We start from the raw sequence: 24,263 nt of genomic DNA on the forward strand, positions 1-24,263 counted from the left end.
AGCAGTGACTCTGTAAGTCTGCTTCTTTTGCCTCCAATGGCATTTTGGAGCAGATGTGGCTCTGATATGAGGTTATGCGCCTGGAAGATAGAAAATCACATTCATGAGTCCTGGTCTCCCCCTGCGGAGTTTGTGAACAGATTGTGCTCCTCTGTTAGGCACACTTGTGGCTTCCATGGCTGTTGAACTTCTCTTTTACTGATTATTAGTTTTAAGAACACAATTTGCCGGGATCTCAGACATTTGTCCCAGAATTGAATCCCAGCTCTCCAATGGCTGATGTGATGTGGAAATTGGGCATAGTACTAGTATCTCCAAGCCACAGTTTTCTGGTACTTAATAATATATAGTAAATATTTAATACATTATAGCTGTCATCCTTCTCCTCTTCTTAATTATTTCTGGGTTTCCAGTATCGCTTCTTAGCTTTCCATTTCTAAGTGCAAATACAAACCAATCATGACTAAGATGGTTTTTCCTGTGTCTTCCTTTCACCTTTTCCAGCTTTGCCAAAGTCATGCATGAGACAGTGAAGGACCTGGCTCCAAAATGTGATGTGTCTTTTCTTCAGTCAGAGGATGGCAGCGGAAAGGGGGCGGCGCTCATCACTGCTGTGGCCTGCCGCATCCGTGAGGCTGGACAGCGATAGAATCCCTGAAATTGGAAGGAACTTCCTCTTTCTCTCCCTCTTCCCTGTTTTAAATTATGTCATCCCCTTGTGTCAGAGACAGACCCCTTGGCTTTTCCTTGGCAGAGAGGACCCCACTGGACTGGGTTTTGTCTCTGCATCTCATCATAGAGCTTGGTGGCCTGAACTTGGCCCTATTAAGATAAATACAGTTCCAAATAAGGATTTGTTCACATGCATCACAACCATTCCCATTGGTTCTCTTAAAACACGAAAATTGTCACCCTTAGTAATCCCCCTTGCCAAATTCCATGTCCCTGTATAATTCTACAGGATGGGGACACTAATGAAGATATGGTTGCTTCACCTTGGAGCCTGAACATGACATTTCTAGGTGGGGTGTATCCCCCAGCTCTGATGTTGTTACTGATTCTCCTGTCAGAGATCTGGGAGGTCTCCACTGAGGATGTGAGCCTGATTGTCCTACAGGCAGATGTGGGGAGGGTGGAGGGGCGACAATGGAGGGAAATCCATGGATATCCATGCAGCAGCCCCTCTTTAACTTCATCTATAAGCATTTGTCCTGTGGATTCCAGCATTTGCTATTCCTGGAATCAAGGAATCCCGAATCTGGGCAGTGAAACCAAAGCCAGGAGTTGACGCATCCTGCAGTTGGGCCAGCTGTCGCATCTTAGCGGGGTGCACACATTATCCACGAGTGATGGACTTTTGGGGAAGGGGGAGTTTTTGGTTTGTTTTACAAATTTTTCCTGCAAAAGTGGAAACACTGTATTTTCATTTTAATTTATATTTGAAATTTTATTTAGTTCTTGAAGTAGATCTGCTCCTTCATCTTGACATGTAATGGTCAGTTGTACGTAATGTATTTATATGTTAATTTGTTGTGTATATAGATATGCAAGTCTTGTCAGAATTGGCCTCAGTGTAGTTAAAGGGCGGCATGGGAAGATACTGACTAGTCATAGAAATACCTCATTCGCCTGTGGGAAGAGAAGGGAAGCCTCTTCAGGGTGAGTGAATGGCAAAGCAGTTGCTTCTGGCTCTTCCTTCCCCTGTGGTCTTGGAAGTGTGGAAGGCAGGGACAGAGATGGAGGCTGAGCCAATGGACTGAAGAGACCACAGCAATTGGTTCCTCCATCTAGAGATTTTCTTGGCAATATTCCATGGGATGTTAAGCAAAGGAAACCAAAGGAATCATTTCAAACGGACTCATGGCTTAGAAATCTTTATTCTTAGGGCAGTCAGTATTCTAAAGCTTTCTGACAAGATAAAGGAAGTCACCAAAAAAAAGTTTTTAAAATTGTATCTAATCCTCAACAACAAACCAAAACAGAACAATTAAACAACCAAATAAAACCTCAGGGACAACATTTTTGGTGTTTTTGTGCCCTCCCAGCAAGCTTCACCTTGGGTTTGTATTTTAAATGTTTTACGAGAATTGTTGTCCATGTGCTTCCCTAGGCTGAGCTGGCATTGGTCTGCTGACCTGTTTTTGTGGGGGTTTTTTTATACACAATATTTATTTCAAACTATTGGGAGGGATGAGAGTGGCTTAAAAACTTCCGTCCCTACTTTTCAAGAGTGCAGTTGATTCTGAATCTGAAAGCCCACCTCTGCTCTAAAATACACACAAGCACAGACATTAAACCTGGATACTATATAATAAAGAGGGATGTAACTCCATTGAATTGGATACAAGGATCAGAATGGAAAGATGGAAAGAAACTCATGATGAAATTGCACCCGGTTTTTGTATATTTATCAAACTTGTGCTGAGAATAGTGTCTGATTGTACGACTTTTAAGCAAAGTCGGGTGTAATTAGGTGAAAATGGCCCAGCTCCTCCCGGGAGCACAGAGCGGCAAGGGGCTGGTCCTCTTTTGCTCTAGTCTCTTTGCTGTCTGGTGTAGCTCTTCTGCTGCGCCCATCTGCACTAATTGACCCAAAATGTGGGTGTTTCCTGCTACACAAAAGCCAAAAGCTTTCACGTAGATTTTAGGTTCACTAAAGGGTGCCCACAAAATAGAGATGAATTTTAACTTAAATTTTAAGCTTGAAGATTAGGTACTATCTATGAAGGTACACTTTTTTTTTTTTTTTTTTTTTAAGGTAGAGATGTGTGTGTGTAGGTATTAAAAATGTGTTGTTGGTTTCCAAAAAGGAACACTGGAAAATAAATTTTGAATGTTTGTGTTCTCAGAATTAGGTTGACAGTCCTTTGCTGACATGGCTTTGCTTTGTGTAATATACATGGGATCTCAATCTTCGGGGTGTGATGAATAGCGAATCATCTCAAATCCTTGAGCACTCAGTCTAGTGAAGATGTCATTATGTACAATAAATAACTAGTTTAATTAACTATGTGATGTTAACTATTAATAAATTTTAACATTTTCCAAAATAATCAAATGTGTGATTCATGAGTGTTTTTAAGAGTGTAGTCATCTTCCGGTCATATCAGTACTTACTGGCCAGCCCGATGAGTAATTTATGGGTGTCTTGATTTTGAGTGTGTGTATTTGAAAGGCATGTGGCCTTTCCGGAAACTCAGTTCCAGTGGAACTAGAAGGCAGCTTTTCCTGGGTTGCCTTTGACCCTTTAGATTTCAAGCCACTGAAGAGCTATGGCTGGTCCTGCGGTCTACTGTTTAAATAGCTTGGCTGAAATTAGCGCCACCCTCAGGGCCTCTGACTGGTCTTGGTTGGCAAATGTGATTCATATTCAGGATATATAACTCTCATGTGAACATCCAAAAAGCACTTGCCTCTGTCCTCTTCCTACCAAGCTTTCCCCTTTCCCCAATAAGCAGAACACAGGTCTGGAGAGTAAATTCATCAAAAGTCCCCAGTGATACCCATTGACATTCACATGGCCCTGTTTGACAATAACCGAGGGAAGAGGATGACCACGGCTAAGAGGATAATGGAAATAGCCAGTGGGTGAGGGAGAGATGAAAATTAGACCCTATTTTTTTCTGATATCAAATTGAGATTATGGGAGCATTCTCATACACTGTTGGTGGAAGTATGATTGGTATAGCCCTTCTGTGGGGAAAATAGGCAATATGCCTCATAGCAGGTTTTGTATAATTTTCTAGAAATTTGTGCTAAGGAAATACATATAGTTGAAGACTAAGATTTAACTTTAAGGATATTGACTGTCATATGGCTTATAATAGCTAAAAAGAGAAACTGTCTCTATATAATGGATCCACTCACCCTTTATCAGGGTACAGTCAGGAAAACAATCCATTCCAGTCATTGCAAACATTTTTTTTTTAAATAAAGTTTTTATTGAAGTATAACAAAAAATATACAAATTATAAAAATAGTTCTTACTCAATTTTCACATTGTATGAACCAACATAAACAGAATCCAGATTAAGAAATACTTTATCAGTATCACGAAGCACCCCCATGCTCATCTCTAGCCCTGTCTACCCCAAAGGAAACCTCTATTGTAACGGTGTCACACTGTGAGGTTAGTTTTGACCTATTGGGGGAGATTTATTTATTTATTTATTTATTTATTATTATTATACTCTAAGTTCTAGGGTACATGTGCATAACGTGCAGATTTCTTACATATGTATACTTGTGCCATGTTGGTGTGCTGCACCCATCAACTCGTCATTTACATCAGGTATAATTCCCAGTGCAATCCCTCCCCTCTCCCCACTCCCCATGATAGGCCCTGGTGTGTGATGTTCCCCTACCTGAGTCCAAGTGATCTCATTGTTCAGTTCCCACCTATGAGTGAGAACATGCGGTGTTTGGTTTTCTGTTCTTGTGATAGTTTGCGAAGAATGATGGTTTCCAGCTGCATCCATGTCCCTACAAAGGACACAAACTCATCCTTTTTTATGGCTGCATAGTATTCCATGGTGTATATGTGCCACATTTTCTTAATCCAGTCTTTCACTGATGGACATTTGGGTTGATGCCAAGTCTTTGCTATTGCGAATAGTGCCGCAATAAACATACGTGTGCATGTGTCTTTATAGCAGCATGATTTATAATCCTTTGGGTATATACCCAGTAATGGGATGGCTGGGTCATATGGTACATCTTGTTCTAGATCCTTGAGGAATCGCCATACTGTTTTGCATAATGGTTGAACTAGTTTACAATCCCACCAACAGTGTAAAAGTGTTCTTTGACAAACCTGAGAGAAACAAGAAATGGGGAAAGGATTCCCTATTTAATAAATGGTGCTGGGAAAATTGGCTAGCCATAAGTAGAAAGCTGAAATTGGATCCTTTCCTTATCCTTATATGAAAATTAATTCAAGATGGATTAGAGACTTAAATATTAGACCTAATACCATAAAAACTCTAGAAGAAAACCTAGGTAGTACCATTCAGGACATCGGCATGGGCAAGGACTTCATGTCTAAAACACCAGAAGCAACAGCAGCAAAAGCCAAAATTGACAAATGGGATCTAATTAAACTAAAGAGCTTCTGCACAGCAAAAGAAACTACCATCAGAGTGAACAGGCAACCTACAGAATGGGAGAAAATTTTTGCAATCTACTCATCTGACAAAGGGCTAATATCCAGAACCTACAAAGAACTCAAACAAATTTACAAGAAAAAACAACCCCATCAAAAAGTGGGCAAAGGATATGAATAGACATTTCTCAAAAGAAGACATTCATACAGCCAACAGACAGATGAAAAAATGCTGGCCATCAGAGAAATGCAAATCAAAACCACAATGAGATACCATCTCACACCAGTTAGAATGGCAATCATTCAAAAGTCAGGAAACAACAGGTGCTGGAGAGGATGTGGAGAAATAGGAACACTTTTACACTGTTGGTGGGATTGTAAACTAGTGCAAACATTTTAATACTGTGACTTGGTTACACAGGTGATGGGAATGCTGAGAAGCCAAGCAGTAGAGAAGCAACCCGGCGATTAGCAACATCAAGAAAAATAGCTTCAATCCCACTGGCTGGATCGGAGTCACAAAGCAAGGACTGGGACCCTGGAATGGAGTGGGAGATGAAGAAATTCTCTGCCTTCTCTCCCACCCATTCATTTTCTGCAGTGTTTCCATTGGCTGAACCTAGCAGGAAGTGTGTTGGCATAGGGAGCCTGGGAAATGGAGCCTCCTGTGATATGGGGCAATTAGGAAAGTAACTGGCATGTGACTTACAAAACCACTATGTGGTTTTGTAGAATATTATTGAGCAGGGTTATAGGATAATATTTAGTAACATAGAAAACATTGCCAGTATGCTGCTTCATGCCAAAGAATATTTCAGAACAGTGTATTATGATCCTGTTTTTGTTAAAAAAAATATATTTTTTGTTAAAAATTATGATATATGACGTAAGAGTTGTAATGGGTTTCCCGGAGTGCCTTCTCTGCCTCACTGAACTCTGGTAGAGGCCTCAGCCCCCTTGCTTAGCAGCTCTCCCTCAAATGACTCACCCCTCTGGGGTCTGTGTGCTGCAGTTCAGCTTGGTGGTGTCCACCAGCCTTAGCCAGGCTGCTGCTCAGTGCAGTTTTGGTGCCACCTACCCTCCCTAGGCCACTGCTGCCCCTACTTCACAGACTCAGGGAAGAGCTGCGCTCCCATTTCCCACTGGGGGCTCAAAGTGGACACAGACACTTATTCTCCACAGACCATAATACTGGACAAAACATTCAGAAGATACTTTTCGAGATGGTTTGGCTCTCTCTCCCTACCCACATCTCATGTCAAATCGTAATTCCCAGTGTTGGAGGAGGGGTCTGGTGGTGGTGGGGTGATTGAATCATGGGGGCAGACTTCCTCCTTGCTGTTCTCGTGATATAGTTCTTAGGAGACCTGGTTGTTTGAAGCTGTATAGCACCTCCCCCTTCTCTCTCTTCCTCCTGTTGGCCATGTGAAGATGTGTTTGCTTCCCCTTACCTTCTGCTATGATTGCAATTTTCCTGAGGCCTCCCCAGCCGTGCTTCCTGTGCATCTTGCAGAACTGTTAATCAGTTAAACCTCTTTTCTTATAAATTACCCAATCTCAGGTAGTTCTTTGTAGCAATGGAAGGATGGATGAACACACTTTTTTTTGTTGTATAATTTAACACAGGTATTTGCACTAGAATGCCCTCCAAGCCCTGGATTCCCCATGCTCATGGCTTCCCTTGGGCTGCCTCCCTGCCCAACTCCCACCTGCTCTGTGGAGTTCTTCACCACAGGAGAAAGCCGTGTCATTTACTGGGACTCAGAAAATGATATTCCAAAATAATGGTGCTTAGACATGCTGAATAAAGAAGCAACCTCAAGGTCTTTCCTCCTGTGGCGCAGGCCATGCAGGAGAGGGACGGCCCGGACCCTGATCGCATAAGGCTGCTCTCGAGCAAGGCTCAGAGCCCTCTGGATGTTGGCAAGGCCACTTCCAAGGCCTGTGCAGCAGGTGGCGCTGGTGGGCTCTTCTGTATCGCTGGAATAATCTATGCTATTTTGCTTCGCATTTGGTTGATCATATATATGCAGATAACTATTGGAGGGGATTCACGGTGAGGTCTGGGGAGTGTTACTCATTTGGTAATAGTACTGCCCACCCCCACTCCAGATCTTGGAAAATGGGGCAATACCCATGAGCTGGAAAGATAGAAGAAAAATCTTACCACATTACCCTCGGAAAATTTGGCCCTGGGCTTGTCCCTACAATATGGGTTAATGGCCAGTGGGGGTATGTGATGGGAACACATAAGGGAAAAAAGGAAATATGGTATTCCCCTAAAGGCAAAAATTCTATGCAAAATTTGTCATGGTTAAGTTCCTAACTTATTTCATATTCTGGGGATTATATAAATGGTGAAAAAAAATGGTGTGGATAGATGGGAGGTTAATTCTATAAAAAGATTTAAGTTTGTGGGACACAGTAAGACGACAAGGATATTAAATTTGGTGCCCTAAACAAAAATAAAAGTAAAATACTAAATTTAGAAAAAAGAAAAATTGTTGTACATAGTTATATAATCAATGTTAAAGTATAACCTTGCACTTAATAGAGACTGCTGTGCCAGTTCTAAGCCTATAACCAATTGTGCTGCTATAATTGTCCCTATGACCATTTCCTCAAAGACCACACAATGGTCCCTTCTAGCACCTGTAACCGCAAGAGCCACCAAGTCTAATATAAGACTTTGTTATGTTAACTATTAAGCTTGCTTATTCCCCAAAGGGGTAACCAAGGAAAGAAGAACAAACTGACCATCCATGAAGAGAACTGTTCTTGATGTACTTCTGAGACTATCCTAATAATCTATATATAATTATGTAATCACCTGATGCTCTGCTGATTGACAATTGTTCTATAATTATGTAATCGCCTGATGCTCTACTAATTGACAATTGTTCTATAAGATACTATATAAGCTTGTAGTAAAAATCATTCGGGGCTGTCAGCCCTTTGCTGGGCTGCAGTCTTGTCTGTGTCCTCTTGCATGTTGTGTCTGGTGTCCTTATTGTCTCTCGCCACCTTGCCTCTCCCCTTTGGGTTACCTTGGACACGCTAGGGCTGGACCCCGGCACTCCTGCCCCACCCTCAACTCTCTGTTTCTCCCAAAGCACAGGATAAGGCTTTTATCTGATATTCCCTGATCTGCATAAAGACTGAACCTCCTCCTCACAAGGAGAACACAAGTGCCTTCTGTCCTTTCCCTGAAATCTCTTAAAGACCGGACCCAGCTAGGAGAACACAATTGTCCTCTCTCCTCTCTCTAAAATTTTATTATCTGTTGCAGAAAGGAAGACTGAGGAATGCAACCACACTTGGATGGATTTTTTCACAAGATAATGTTCGTGGATTCCAGCATTTCATTCAAATTCCAAAGAGAATCATTTACAAGTTAATTTCTGTCTACCTGGCACATTCATTCTCTCCAATAAACCTTTACTGCCCCTTGAAAAAGTTATCACATTTCCCCTATCTCTCCTTCCACTATGAAGAAGGGTATATAAGCATCTGGACTTTACTGCGTTATTGGGTGATCATTCTGTGATTCTTCCGTGTTATGTATGTTAAAATAAATTTGTACACAAAATAAAATTGCAATAGGAGAACAATCCTATTCATCTGCCTTTTGTCAGTTCATCTTCAGAAAACCTTCAGAGGGTGGAGGGGGAAGCGTTCTGTCTTTGCTTCTACAGATTTGAGGCTGTGAACAGGATAAACCAAATCTACTCTGCTCTCCTGGGAACCACAGTCAAGGGAATCTAGGACCTGACAAACTGGCAAAAAGGGTAAGAATTTCTCACCAGTCAGATTCCTAGGTGTCTGTCTGTGGAATCCAATAGAGCAGATGGTAAAAATCACTGTCTCTGTTTCCTTTCCAAATTCAGGTTAGTGGGCAGAAAAGCATTTGTATAGACTAGCCTTAGGTTTAGTGACCACGGTATATTTTTAACACGGGGGCTGCATTTTTTGCACCCATTTAAAAAATGCCCCAGGTTATTTTAAATCTAGAAAGTTACCTTTGGGACTTTCCATAAAGAGGGCTTATTGGTTTGAGTCACTTATGGGATAAATAAATCAGCCATATTTAAACAACTGTTCTGCCAGTTTGTCAAGTCCTAAGTTCCCTTGACTGTCTTCTTAGTACCCATGAAAAGACACAAAAGAAATATAGCCTTAGACACTTATTTGACAAGAATAAAAGAAAAACAGATATTAGGTTTAAAACAAAGTTAAAAATCCTTCAAATGCTCAAACTGTCTGCTTTGGATTTTATAAGCAAGGCACTCTAACCTGTGGTCTAGTGCTTAGAATTCAGTGTTTTCAGTGCTCCAGTCCAGGTTCAATTACTGGTTAGGGAACCAGTTCCTTGGAAATAAAAGTCCTTTGACTCAGGAGAGGGGGAAAAAAGCGTTTATGAGAGTTTAAATTATTTGTCTTGAATTTACATTTTATGACTCTTGACTTTTGGAGGTATCCAGTCATTTGTAATCCTTTCTTCCCTCATGAACAGCATTAGATTTCCTGTTTCTATTTTCCATCCACTGAGTCACATGTGTTGTTGGGTCTTTGATGCAGATGACCAGCTGAGAGGTTAGGACCCTGGAGAATATATCCAGATGGAGGTGTAAGTTGCATCCCATTTGCAGCTAGTGAAACTTTCCTTTTTTTAAGTTGTTGTTGGGAGTAGTCTGGATCTTGGAAATGTCGCAGCTTTTCGCTCCCCTTTTGGAGACCTTGGTTAAAGCTGTAAAGGGCTTCATGGTTTTAGTCTCATATGTGTTAATTTGTTTCAGTTTTGAGTCATTTGAAGTTATGCCTTTGGTTTAAAACTTTGGTTTGTATTTAGAGCGTGATGGCAACTCCCCCCGCAACCCCCCATGCCCTTTATTTTACTTTCTGGGCAGGAGAGCCAGAGCCATGAACAATTATGGTGTCTCTCCCAGGCAGAAGGGGGAGATACTGCTCTCACAGCCACTGCTGCCACAACTACCACATTCCTCAGCTCCAGGGAAGGTCGGTTGCTCATAGGGCAGAAAGTTTACCACTTGCATATTTAAAAGGATTTTTGTTAAGACCTATATGGTCAGAAGTCAGCTTAATTAAAAACTGATATTCAGGTATTTTTGTAAAAGTTATTTTTTAGGTCCTATTTCTCCTACGGGAACTTCTTAGTCAATGAGGCCTCTTTTTCTGGGACCCCTGATAACTACAACTTCATTGGCCTTCTGGGAAACTTAAAAACTCCCCAAACTGGCTCTTCTAAGACCTGTTCTTACACTTACTTAAGTCCAAATGCTTTTCAAGTTCATGTCACTTCAATAAATCTTTGGTAAATAAAGTTAGTTCAAAAATTGTTGGTAAAATAAGCCTGTCCATCCCAGGCAAACAGAATTAATGTTGACAATTTTGAAATGTCATTTCAACATTCATTCTGGCATTTTTGCCTGGGTGTACTGGTTAGACAGGTTTATACTTTCTCTGTAGATGTATTAAGGTCTTACAACTTGCTTCTGTGGTATTTTTGATACTTGCTTGATTTATTGGTTAGCTAAAGCTGTAAGGGCTGGCATCTGGACTCCCCCAAAACCCTACACACATCTTGCTGCAAGCTTACATCTTTGGTTTTGAGCCCCTGAATTCTGGGGTCTGAATAGGTGGCCATAGTGAGTACTGGAGATACGTGTGTGCACAGCACAGGGGAGAGCCAAGCCCAAGATGACCACATCTTCGTTGGCTCAGCTCTACCTCCCAGCCATGCATTGTCTTCACAGCTCCATCCTCTGTCCTGGGCTCTGCACTTGCTATGCAAATCCAGGTCACAAATAGGCCCTACCCTTCATAACTGCTCTGGGTACCACATTGGTATTTGGGACCTAGGATGACTGGGGCTGAGGGGCACATTGAGGAGGGTACCTGTGTCCAGTATCTTAAAGACCTTGGTTAAGATGAGATTGGCTAATACAGGGTTTGCTTTTTCAGAAGAAAAAATAACAGAAATGGCTAACTTTTACATGAGCAATTCAAATATAATTGTTAAGAATGAGTAAATTAAATGGTAAGTATAAATGGGATAAATGCTTTTATAAGCTTGCTATCATTTCAAAATCTTTTTGGTAACTTAAAATCTTAAAGTCGAGTCATGTTCAATTAAGTAATAGATAATCATAAAATGTCTTACTCATTTCTCAGTAAGTTAAAATACAGAAATATTAATTATTAAACATAAATTTCTGTTTATATATTTTGACATATTATTGTACATGGTATAGAAAAGCTAAACATATCTGAATCTGTTAATAAACAACAGAAAAAAAATGGAGGGAACATATATTTCTCAAGCCCCTGGCCTCAAGCACTCCTGCCTCAGCCTCCTAAAATGATGCGATTACAGGTGTGAGCCACCATATCTTGCCAGGAACATATATTTCTAAAAAATGTAAAAAGGTTTTCATCCACAAATACTTATATAAAACAATTCAAAATAACTTACTTCCTAAGTTTTTAATAGCAATTATGGCTACCAAGAGGTAAAATTATAATTAATATGTGTAATTAAAACTACTATCTATAAGAAACAATTCTGTACACAGAGTATATGAGGAAAGTAAGATGTCATAAGGTAAGAAGATAGGTTTTTTGTTGTGGAAAGAAATGTTTTTGTCTAGGGAGAAGTTATTTAAAGTTCATTTTATAATAAATGAATAAAGGAAGAAATGATAATAGATAAAACTAAATGAATATAAAAAGTTGGAAGAGAATAAAAAAGTTATGAAAATGTTATTTTGTGTGGTCAAAACTGAGATTGAATGGATTTATTAGGCTTCATTAAAATTAGCTTTAATACTGATGATACAAAAGTAAAATTTGTTTTTCCCTTTTAAATAAGATTTTCTTGCATTGATAAGCGATAATATAAGACTTTGTTCACTTTTATCACAAAGTACAAAAGAAATTTTAAAACGGAAGACAGAGAGAAACAGATTCTGTATGCCTCATGCTGTCTTTCTTAGTTCTTTTGATTACTTGAAAAACTAAGTCTCTATTAAAGAGTAAAGATTTAAGATTTTTGCCTATTGAAATTTTTTTTTTTTTTTTTTTTTTTTGAGACAGAGTCTTGCTCTGTTGCACAGGCTGGACTGCAATGGTGCGATCGGCTCACTGCAACCTCCGCCTCCTGGGTTCAAGCAATTCTCCTGCCTCAGCCTCCTGAGTAGCTGGGATTACAGGCACCTGCCACTATACCCAGCTTATTTTTGTATTTTCAGTACAGATGGGGTTTCACTATGTTGGTCAGGCTGGTCTCAGACTCCTGACCTCAGGTGATCCACCAGCCTTGGCCTCCCAAAGTGCTGGTATTACAGGCGTGGGCCACCGTGCCTGGCTCTATTTCTTGATTATATACTAAACGAAGGGGTGGATTATTCATGAGTTTTCTAGAAAAGGGGTAGGCAATTCCTGGAACTCAGGATTCCTCTTCCTTTTAGACCATATAGGGTAACTTCCTGATGTTGCCATGGCATTTTTAAACTGTCACGGCACTGGCAGGAGTGTCCCTTAGCATGCGAATAATTATTATTAGCGTATATTGAGCAATGAGGACGACCAGAGGTCATTTTCTTCGCCATCTTGGTTTGGGTGGGTTTTGGCCAGCTTCTTCACCACTTGCTGTTTTATCAGCAAGGTCTTTGTGACCTGTATCTTGTGCTGACCTCCTATCTCATCCTGTCTCTAAGAATGCCTCGCCTCCTGGGAATGCAGCCCAGTAGGTCTCAGCCTTATTTCACCCAGCCTGTATTCAAAATGAAGTTGCTCTGGTTCAAATGCCTCTGACACTTATATATGGACAAACTTTGTGCATGGAAACTACAAACCAAAAAAAATCTGTCAGACTGCCACTCATCTTCTCAACTGACTGCCTTCTAGACTCTAAAGAAACCAGTTTATAGACTACTCCAGACACTTGTTTTTCTTATTTCCATAGAAATGCCTCTTATTAAGGATCTTTTTGCTAAATCATATATGGAGGCCTACCTTTGAGATCCCATCTGCAATGCCAACCATTTACTGAACTGGTCTATTCCCAAGAGTGCAAGGCTGGTTGAATGGGACCTGTTGCCATTCAGCTACTAACCTGATTTTTCTCTCCACAGCTACTCACTAAATTTTTATTTATTTTTATTTATTTAGTTATTTTTTTGAGATGGAGTCTTGCTGTGTCCCCCAGGCTGGAGTGCAGTGGCACAATCTCAGCTCACTGCAACTTCTGCCTCCCGGGTTCAGGCGATTCTCCTGCCTCAGCCTCCTGAGTAGCTGGGATTACAGGCACCTGCCACTATGCCCAGCTAATTTTTTTTTTGTATTCGTAGTAGCGATAGGGTTTCACCATGTTGGCCAGGCTGGTCTCGAACTCCTGACCTTGTGATCCACCCACCTCAGCCTCCCAAAGTGCTGCGATTACGGGCGTGAGCCACTGTGCCCGGCCTAAATTTTTAATACATAAACCTTCTAGGAAAGTTTCAGACAGGGAATGTTGGGTCTCAGAAAATAATACCCCAAAATAAGGTGCGTGGACATGCCAAATAAAGCTGCAGCTTCGGCCGGGCGCGGTGGCTCAAGCCTGTAATCCCAGCACTTTGGGGGGCCGAGACGGGCGGATCACGAGGTCAGGAGATCGAGACCATCCTGGCTAACATGGTGAAACCCCGTCTCTACTAAAAAATACAAAAAACTAGCCGGGCGAGGTGGCGGGCGCCTGTAGTCCCAGCTACTCGGGAGGCTGAGGCATGAGAATGGCGTAAACCCGGGAGGTGGAGCTTGCAGTGAGCCGAGATCCGGCCACTGCACTCCAGCCTGGGCGACAGAGCAAGACTCCGTCTCAAAAAAAAAAAAAAATAAAATAAAAAAATAAATAAATAAAGCAGCAGCTTCAGGAGCTCTCTATAATCCCATCCCGCCCTAAGCCTCTGTCTGTCCAAAGCATAGGATGAGGCTTTTCTCTAATACCCCTTTATCTACATAAGGACTGGACCCACCTGGGAGAGCACAACTGTCCTCTAACCTCTCCCTGATATTTCATTATCTATTTCAGAAGAGAAGCCTGAGGAATGCAACCACACCTAGACAGACTTTTTCACAAAATAATGTCTGCCTCTTAGGCTCATTCAATTTCAAAGAGAATTATTTACAAGTTAATTTCTGTCTTTTGAGTCCACTCATTCTCCATAATACCCACTTACTATCCCTCAAAAAAAATTGCCACATTTTCCCCATCTCTTCTTCCTTTATGAAGAAGGGTATATAAGCATCTGGACCTCACTGGGTTATTGGGTAATACTCTTGTGATTATCCTGTGCTTATGCATGTTAAAATACATTTGTATGCATTTTATCTCCAATTAATCTGCCTTTTGTCCGTTCATCTTCGCAAACCTTCAGAGAGTGAAGGGGAAAGCTTTTTCTCTTTATCCTAAACCTTCAAAGGAATGGGTGGTCTGCGCCCAAGTTGTTTGTGGCTTGGAAATTGCTTTTCCATCTTGTTCCAAGCCTGTTGGGTCCTTTTCTTTCTTTCTTTCCTTTCTACTTTGTTTTCTTTAGTTTGGGCCTCAGATGCAGAAGGCTAAATTACTTATACTTCTGCTTTATTCAGGGCATTTTCTAGTCTTTGCATAAATCTTTCTGGCTTTTTCATTTTCTTACTCCCTTTTATCCTCATTTTCCATTCTCTACTTACAATCAATAACTGTGTTACTGTGTTTGATGTGCAACTTATTTTTGTATGTTTTTATAAAGCATATATTGTTTTGTGTGCATGAAATTTTACATGCACACAAAATTTACAAAATTCTATTGGCTAAAATCTCTTTTTTCCATCCACTAAGCACCATACTTTTAAAGATCCACAGATGCTTCTATGTGTATGTCTCACGCGTCTGTGTGAAGAGACCACCAAACAGGCTTTGTGTGAGCAACATGGCTGCTTATTTCACCTGGGTGCAGGCAGGCTGAGTCTGAAAAGAGAGTCAGCAAAGGCTGGTGGGATTATCATTAGTTCTTATAGGTTTGGGGATAGGCGATGGAGTTAGGAGCAATGTTTTGCGGGCAGGGGGTGGATCTCACAAGGTACATTCTCAAGGGTGGGGAGAATTACAAAGAATCTACTTAAGGGTGGGGGAAATTATAAAGAACCTTCTTAAGGATGGGGGAGATTACAAAGTACGTTGATCAGTTAGGGTGGGGCAGAAACAAATCACAATGGTGGAATGTCATCAGTTAAGGCTATTTTCACTTCTTTTGGGGAACTTCAGTTGCTTCAGGCCATCTAGATGTATACGTGCAGGTCACAGGGGATATGCTGGCTTAGCTTGGGCTCAGACACCTGACAGTGTACATCTAACTCATTACTTCCAGTTGCTGCACAAAGTCCCATTGTGTAGATGCACTGTGTGTTCCTATTCACTCCCTCAGTGTTAAATATGTGCATTGGCTCAACTTCAGTTACACAAACATCATTGTAAAAAGCATCTTTGCACATGTTCTCGTCTTTGTGATAATCTCGCTGGGCATCTACACAGGAGTACGATAAGGGGCGTCACAGTGTGTACATTTGTTTCTTTTGACCCTGAACTACCAGATTACTCTTCTGAAAGTCTGCCCTCCCCAGCCCCTAATCCCACTAGCAGCAAATCTCCACTAACACTGGCATTATCCACTTTCTTTTTTTTTTTTTGAGACGGAGTTTCGCTCTGTGGCCCAGGCTGGAGTGCAGTGGCCAGATCTCAGCTCACTACAAGCTCCGCCTCCCAGGTTTACGCCATTCTCCTGCCTCAGCCTCCCGAGTAGCTGGGGCTACAGGCGCCCGCCACCTCGCCCGGCTAGTTTTTTTTTGTATTTTGTAGTAGAGACGGGGTTTCACCGTGTTAGCCAGGATGGTCTCGATCTCCTGACCTCGTGATCCACCCGTCTCGGCCTCCCAAAGTGCTGGGATTACAGGCTTGAGCCACCGCGCCCAGCCTCCACTTTCTAATTGGTGTTAATCTGTTGAGTAGAAAGTGAGATCTTTTAGTTGTTTTAATTCACGTTTCTCTCATCACTATGAACTTGAGCATCTCTTCATATGTTTCTTAGGCTTTTGGATTTTCCTTAATTGCCTTTTCATATTTACTGCTGATTTTTCAACCAGGGTTCTTTCTTTTTCCTTCCTGATTTTCTGGAGTTTTTTGTTTAATCTAGATTAGTCCCTTGTTGGTTTTAGATATTGCGTGTATCTTCTCCTAACCTGTTGTCCATGGTGTCATTTAATGACCAGGAATCCTTTCTTCTGGTGTAATTCCACCAGTCTTTTTTTGCTTTATGGCTTGTACTTTGGACTTTTCTCAGTCTTAGACCGCTAACATGGCTTTCTATTAATTGTATTTGTAGGTTTACTTTTTACCTTAAAGTTCCTGTTTCGAATCAATTAAATGATTAATAAAACCCTCAGAGAATCCATCTTTTTATGTAACATTAAGTAGCTTCTTGTTTTATTTTATTTTTTCACATGATTAGCGAGTTATTACATCTTTTATTACTGATTTTGGACATCTTTTCTTAAATAGTCTAAGTTTGCAAGGGTCTGTTTCTGAGTGTTTTATTCTGTCTCATTGATCTGTTTTGCTTGTTCTTGGGCCAGTAAGATATTGTTTCTATTATCAGGGCTTGATAGCGTGCCCTAATATCTAGCAGGGCTAGACTCCCCTCTTCTTTTTCAAAGTTGACTTTTGCTATTCATGGCTCTTTATTCTTCCATGCAAATTTTAGAATAAATTCATCTAGTCTCTGAAAAAATTCAGTTCAAGTTTTGATTAGAGGTGTAATGGATGTACTGATCTGGGGATAGAATTGACTTTTACAATATTTGCAAGAGCATAGAATATCTCTCTGTATATTTACAAAATCTTTTCTGACTTTTTATCAGAGTTTCAAAGTTTTCTCTATAGTTTTGTGAATTATTTAAGTTATTACACAGACAGTTCATAGCTGCTGTGCATGGTCCTTGATTTTTATTATTTTTTCTGGTTGGTTATTGCAGATTACAACACAATTTTTCAACTTCAGTATTATTAACATTTCAGGCCAGGTAATTCTTTGTCGGGGTGGGAAGGAGGCTCTGTCCTGTGCACAGTAGGATGTTTAGTAGCATCCTTAGCTTATATCCATCAGATGCCAGTAGTTGTGGCAACCCCAACCCTAGTTGTGACAAAATGTCTTCAGATGCCAAATGTTCCCATAGGATTGATAGATAAAATACAGGATACCCAATGTTTTGTCTCAAATATTGCATAGGACAAAAATTATACTAAATAATTACTCATGGTTTATCTGAAATTAAAATTTAACCAGGTATCCTATATTTTTATTTACTAAATATGTCAACTGTACCTGAGGAGCAAAATCATTCCTGGTTGAGAACAACTGGTGTAGAGAAATGTCAGACTATTTTTTTTTTTTTTAATGTTAGACATTTCTATAAGTTGATCTTATTCCTGAGAACCTTGCTGAATTTTATTATTAATTATAATGAGTTCTTTGCTCTGTTGGTTTTTCTATGTAGATAATCCTACAATAATAGCAGTTTCATCTCTTCTTTTCCCTTCCAAGTAGCTAAACCTGCTTTTTTTTTTTCTTTAAATATTTTCTTTTCTTACAGTAATGGTTAGGATCTCCAGTTCCAAGTCATACAACAGAAGTCACAGGGCATTTTGGTCCCATTTCCAATCTTAAAGGGAATGTGCCTAAATTTTCTCTATAAGAAAAACGTGGCCGGGCGCGGTGGCTCAAGCCTGTAATCCCAGCACTTTGGGAGGCCGAGACGGGTGGATCACGAGGTCAGGAGATCGAGACCATCCTGGCTAACACGGTGAAACCCCGTCTCTACTAAAAAAAATACAAAAAATCTAGCCAGGCGAAGTGGCGGGCGCCTGTAGTCCCAGCTACTCCGGAGGCTGAGGCAGGAGAAAGGCGTAAACCCGGGAGGCGGAGCTTGCAGTGAGCTGAGATCTTGCCACTGCACTCCAGCCCGGGCGACAGAGCGAAACTCCGTCTCAAAAAAAAAAAAAACTAAAAAGAAAAACGTTTGCTGTAGGTTTTTTTTGTAGCAATTTAAGGGTTGTTTTCCATTTTTAGTATCTTAGTCTGTTCAGGTTGCTCCAACAAAATGCCACAAATCTGTAACTTATAAATAGCAGAAATTTATTTTTCAAAGCTTTGGAGGCTGGGAAATCCAAGATCAAGACACTGGCAGATTTGGTGCTTGTTCATAGAAGGCATCTTCTCCCTTCATCCTTACATGTTGGATGAAGAAACTGTGGTCTTTTCGGCCCCTTATAAGGGCACTAATCCCATGTATGAGGGTTTCACCTCATAACTTAATCACCTCCAAAAGAACCTACTTCCTAAAACCATCACATTGGAAATTAGGTTTCAATCTATTAATTTTGGGGGTCACAAACATTCATTCTATAGAACTCGGTTTGCTAAGATTTTTAATTATAAAAAATAGCTGTTGAACGTTATTAAATGGTTTTTCTGCATCTATTGAAATAAATGTACATTTTTCCTTGTTACTCTTTACTGTGATGAATAATATGAATGCATTCTCTGATAAGTCTTCCTTATTTATTTATTTTATTTTTTATTTTTTTGAGACAGAGTTTCTCTTATTGCCCAGGCTGGAGTGCAATGGTGTGATCTTGGCTCACCGCAACCTCCACCTCGCAGGTTCAAGTGATTCTCCTGCCTCGGCCTCCCTAATAGCTGGGATTACAGGCATGTGCCACCACGCCCAGCTAATTTTGTATTTTTAGTAGAGACGGGGTTTCTCCATGTTGGTCAGGCTGGTTTCGAACTCTGATTTCAGGTGATTTGCCCGCCTTGGCCTTCCAAAGTGCTGGGATTACAGGCATGAGCCATTGCACCCGGCCGATAAGTCTTCCTTATATTGCTGGGATAAACCATATCTATTGTTTACTACATTGTTGGATTAGTTCAGTTAATATTTTATTTGTTATTTTTGCAGACTTATTAGTAGTCTGTTTTCATGCTGCTGATAAAGACATACCCCAGACTGGGAAGATAAAGAGGTTTAATTGGACTTACAGTTTCACGTGGCTGGGGAGGCCTCAGAATCATGATGGGAGGCAAAAGGCACTTCTCACATGGTGGCAGCAAGAGAAAATGAAGAAGAAGCAAAGGCAGAAACCCCGGATAAACCCATCAGATCTGGTGAGACTTATTCACTAGAACAAGAATAGCATGGGAAAGACTGGCCCCATGATTCAATTATCTCCCCTGAGTCCCTCCCACAACATGTGGGAATTCTGAGAGATACAATTCAAGTTGAGATTTGGGTGGGGACGCAGCCAAACCATATCATTTTGTCCCTGGCCCCTCCAAATCCCATGTCCTAACTTTTCAAAACCAATCATGCCTTCCCAACAGTCCCCCAAAGTCTTAACTTAAAAGTCCACAGTCCAAAGTCTCATCTGAGACAAGGCAAGTCCCTTCTGTCTATGAGTTGTAAAATCAAAAGCAAGTGAGTTACTTCCTAGATACAATAGGAGTACAGGTATTGGGTGAATACAGCCTTTCTAAATGGGAGAAATTGTCCAAAACAAAGGGGTTACAGGGCTCATGCAAGTCCAGAATCCACTGGGGCAGTCAAATTTTAAAGCTCCAAAATGATCTTCTTTGACTCCAGGTCTCACATCCAGGTTATGGTGATGCAAGAGATGGGCTCCTATGGTCTTGGGTAACTCCACCCCTGTGGCTTTTCAGGGCACAGTCTCCCTCCTGGCTGCTTTCATGGGCTGGCATTGAGTGTCTGTGGCTTTTCCAGGTGCATGGTGCAAGCTGTTGGTGCATCTACTATTCTGGGGTCTGGAGGACAGTGGCCCTCTTCTCACAGCTCCACTAGGCAGTGCTCCAACAGGGACTCTGTGTGGGGGCTCCAACCCCACATTTCCCTTCCACACTGCCCTAGCGGGGGTTCTCCATGAGGGCACTGCCTCTGCAGCAAACTTTTGCCTGGGCATCCAGGCATTTCCATACATCCTCTGAAATCTAGGCAGAGGTTCCTAAACCTCAATTCTTGACTTCTGTGCACCCGCAGGCTCAACACCACATGGAAGCTGCCAAAGCTTGGGGCTTCTACCCTCTGAAGCCACAGCCCAAGCTCTATGTTGGCCACTTTCAGCCACGGCTGGAGCGGCTGGGACACAGGGCACCAAGTAGTAGGCTGCACACAGTATGGAGACACTTGGCCCAGTCTCTGAAACCACTTTTTCCTTCAGGGCCTCCGGGCCGGTGGGAGGGGCTGCCGTGAAGTTCTCTGACATGGCCTGGAAACATTTTTCTCCATGGTCTTGGGGATTAACATTAGGTTCCTTGCTACTTATGCAAATTTCTGCAGCTGGTTTGAATTTCTCCCCAGAAAAAATGGGTTTTTCTTTTCTATCGCATAGTCAGGTTGCAAATTTTCCGAACTCTTATGCTCTGTTTCCCTTATAAAACTGAATGCCTTTAACATTACCCAAGTCACATCTAGAATTCTGCTTAGAAATTTCTCCCGCCAGGTACCCTAAATCATCTTTCTCAAGTTCAAAGTTTCACAAATCTCTAGGGCAGGGGCAAAATGCCACCAGTCTCTTTGCTAAAACATAACAAAAGTCACCTTTACTCCAGTTCCCAACAAGTTCCTCATCTCCATCTGAGACCACCTCAGCTTGGACCTTACTATCCCTATCGCTATCAGCATTTTGGGAAATGCCATTCAGCAAGTCTCTAGGAAGTCCCAAACTTTTCCACTTTTCCTTGTCTTCTTCTGAGCCCTTCAAACTGTTCTAATCTCTGCCTGTTACTCAGTTCCAAAGTGACTTCCACATTTTCAGGTATCTTTTCAGCAATACCCCACTCCTGGTATTTCTTCCCCATTGGGAAGAAAAAGTGGTTTAATTGGACTTACAGTTTCACATGGCTGGGGAGGCCTCAGAATCATGGCAGGAGGCAAAAGGCACTTCTTACATGGTAAGAAAAAATGAGGAAGAAGCGCCTGGGTGCAGTGGCTCACGCCTGTAATCCCAACACTTCAACACTTTGGGAGGCTGAGGTGACTGGGTCATGAGGTCAGGAGTTTGAGACCAGCCTGGCCAATATGGTGAAACCCTGTCTCTACTAAAAATACAAAAATCAGCTGGGCATGGTGGTGGGTGCCTATAATCCTAGCTACTCAGGAGGCTGAGGCAGGAGAATTGCTTGAACCTGGGAGGCGGAGGTTGCAGTGAGCCGAGATTGAGCCACTGTACTCCAGCCTGGGTGACAAAGCAAGACTCTGTCTCAAAAAAAAAGGAAGAAGCAAAAGCAGAAATTCCTGATAAGCCCATCAGATCATCAGATCTTGTGAGACTTATTCACCATCATGAGAATAGCACAGGAAAGACTGACCCCCATGATTTAATTACCTTTCCCTGGGGCCCTCCTACAACATGTGGGAATTCTGGGAGATACAATTCAATTTGAGATTTGGGTGGGGACACAGTCAGTATCACTTATTCAGAAATACAATGAGCCTGTAATTTTTGCGTGTGTGTATTGGCCCAATCTAGTTTTGAATCAAGATTATATTAGCTTCAAAACAGGCTGGACAATTTACTCTCTTTTTTCACTTGCTGGAACAATTTGTGAGATAAAAAAATCTGTCTCTTGAAAGTTGGGTAGAGCACATTTGTAAAGCTATCTGGGCTTTAGGGAGAGGAGCTATGATTAGCATTTCAGTTTCTTTAATGCTTGTTAGTCTATTCAAGTATACTATCTCTTGACATTTCATATTTCCCCACAAAGTTATCTATAATATCTAAAGTTTCACATTGTTCAGTATACAGTTGTCCATAATACTCTAAAAACTTTTTTTTTCTAGAAAATTTCAAATACATTCAAAAGTGGATTAATACACCTCTGGTGCTTCAGCAGTTATGGATTCAGGGCCAATCTTGTTTCCTCTAGAGCCACACCTGCATCCCCTCATAATTCTTTCAAGTAAATCTCTGACATTATATAATGACACCTGAAAATTGAAATTTACTCCGATAAAAATCTTCAAAAGACAAAGACTCTTTTTCAACCTGTTCACAATGTCATTAACCTCCTCCCCAGATAATAATTTATCAACATCAAGAAACCCCCAATTAGTGTTTAAACTTCCAATTTTCTCACGAATATCTTTTTCATTTTTTTTTTGGCGGGGGAGATAACCTTGTCCTTTGAATCAGAATCCAAAGTTTACACATTGCACTTGGCAGACCTGCCTTTTAATTTCTCATAACCTCTGTTTCTCTTCAGCTTTCCATTTTCCTCCCAGTTTCCCATGATTGCATCTCTAGTTTGACACGTTCCCTTGTCCTCTGTATTCCTGTAAGTTGGTAGTTAAATCTCAATCTGATACAGAAGGACTGGGCTCCCAGCTAAACCTCACCCCTAAGCCAGAAACCACGGCCCTAAGTGAAAACAGGTGATCCTGTTTTTCCACGCAAAAGTTGCCTTTTTGGCCTGCCCCGCCCCTATCCTGTGCCCCTAAAAGACTTCAGCTGGCAGAGCAACGCAAGCGGCTGAGCGGCGGGCAGAGAAGCAACTGAGTGTCAGAGACAATGGATAGATGCAGCTGACCAGACGGTGCAGCCTTGGAGAGGGACCTGGCCGGAGACTGCCGGGCTTCAGGGAAAGATCACCTTCCCATCTCCTTTCCAAGCCTTCCTTTCCGCTGAGAGCCACCTACCGCTCAATACAGTCTTCCGCATTCATCACCTTTGAAACAGTTCGTGTGAGCTGATTCTTCCTGGACGCCAAACGAGAATCCAGGTGCCAAGAGGGCAGGGGCTACCACCCTGACTCTCTACTGAGCTGGTTGGCACTTGGCCGTCCCTGGACGGCAGAGCTGAAAGACAGCTGGTTGTAACATGCTTGTACACTGCTGTGTAGCATGCATAGAGCCTGATCCCTCCAGAGAGGAGCGACCTGCGGGTTCTAGGGTTCCTTTGCTCAGGTTCCTGCACCCGCTTGCTCTTATGCTCCCTCATGCGAGGAGTGGCCAGTGACGGGCTGAGTGAAAGGAGCCACTCCAGTTTCTGCCCATGAAGGGGGTCAAAGGAACTATCCCATCTCAAATCCATGATCAGGTTTAGGTTTGATAATTTGACAAGGCCACTTCAGAAGGGTTACTGCAATTACATTATTCTTGGATCTTTGTTGTGCTCGTAATTGTTTTCCTCCCTTTTTCATTGTAGGTTTTTATCTATTTGCAATTTCATTTTCTCTTTTTCTTTTCTTTCTTTCTTTTTTTTTTTTTTTGAGACAGAATCTCACTCTATTGCCCAGGCTGGAGTGCAATGGTGCGATCTCGGCTCACTCTAACCTCCGCCTCCCGGGTTCAAGCGATTCTCCCGCCTCAGCCTCTGGAGTAGCTGGGATTACAGGCGCGCACAACCAGACCCAGCTGGTTTCACCGTATTGGACAGGCTGGTCTTGAACTTCTGACCTTGTGATCTGCCTGCCTTGAGCTCCCAAAGCTGGGATTACAGGCGTGAGCCACTGTGCCTGGCCTTTCTCACTTTTTCTTGATCAGTCTTGCCAGAATTTTATTTCATTAATCTTTTCAAATAATTAGCTTTTGATTTGGTCATTTTTTCTGTTTTTTCCTTCTCCACTCTGATTTTTGTCTTTCTTTACTTATTTTTCCTTCTTTTTCCTTGGATCTATTGCTCTTATTCCAGCTTCTTGAATTTACAGTTTTACTTGTGTTTGAAGTTGTGATTTCCCTTTATCTACTGCTGTAAGTCCTACACATTTTGATACATTGCCATTTCATTGACACTCTAAGTAACTAGCAATTTGCTATACTATTATTTTTTACCTTTTAAAATATATTCTCTTAGTTTCCAGTAATATGTTTTTATAAACTATCCCTCTGTTATTTCTAATTTTTTGGCATTCTGGTCTGAGAACATGATCTGTATGACATTGATTCTTTGGAATTTATCAAGTAATCCTCTATGACCTGTATATAGACAATGTCATAACCCTTATATATGTGCTTGAAAGCTGTGCTTTCTGTGGTGTTGAGCATAGAATTAGAA

General features: G+C 41.5%; 1 protein-coding gene and 1 long non-coding RNA gene across 3 annotated transcripts in view; both read left to right on the plus strand.

The window, feature by feature from the left end:
• Positions 1-3,053, plus strand: part of HK2 (hexokinase 2) — a 57,026-nt gene extending 53,973 nt beyond the window's left edge. Inside the window, exon 18 of one of the 2 annotated variants that reach the window (XM_010379269.2) lies at positions 505-3,053. In XM_010379269.2, the coding sequence (XP_010377571.1) occupies positions 505-649 (145 nt within the window). In that variant the 3' untranslated portion in view covers positions 650-3,053. The remainder of the gene's footprint in view (positions 1-504) is intronic. The other variant, XM_010379270.2, reaches the window with a different exon arrangement.
• Positions 3,054-22,904: 19,851 nt separating this feature from the next.
• Positions 22,905-24,263, plus strand: part of LOC104674834 — a 32,487-nt gene continuing 31,128 nt past the window's right edge. The window contains exon 1 of the long non-coding RNA XR_749691.1: positions 22,905-22,945. This is a non-coding gene — a long non-coding RNA (uncharacterized LOC104674834). The remainder of the gene's footprint in view (positions 22,946-24,263) is intronic.

This window comes from Rhinopithecus roxellana, chromosome 17 (assembly GCF_007565055.1).
Source record: "Rhinopithecus roxellana isolate Shanxi Qingling chromosome 17, ASM756505v1, whole genome shotgun sequence".
NCBI classification, from domain to species: Eukaryota; Metazoa; Chordata; class Mammalia; order Primates; family Cercopithecidae; genus Rhinopithecus; species Rhinopithecus roxellana.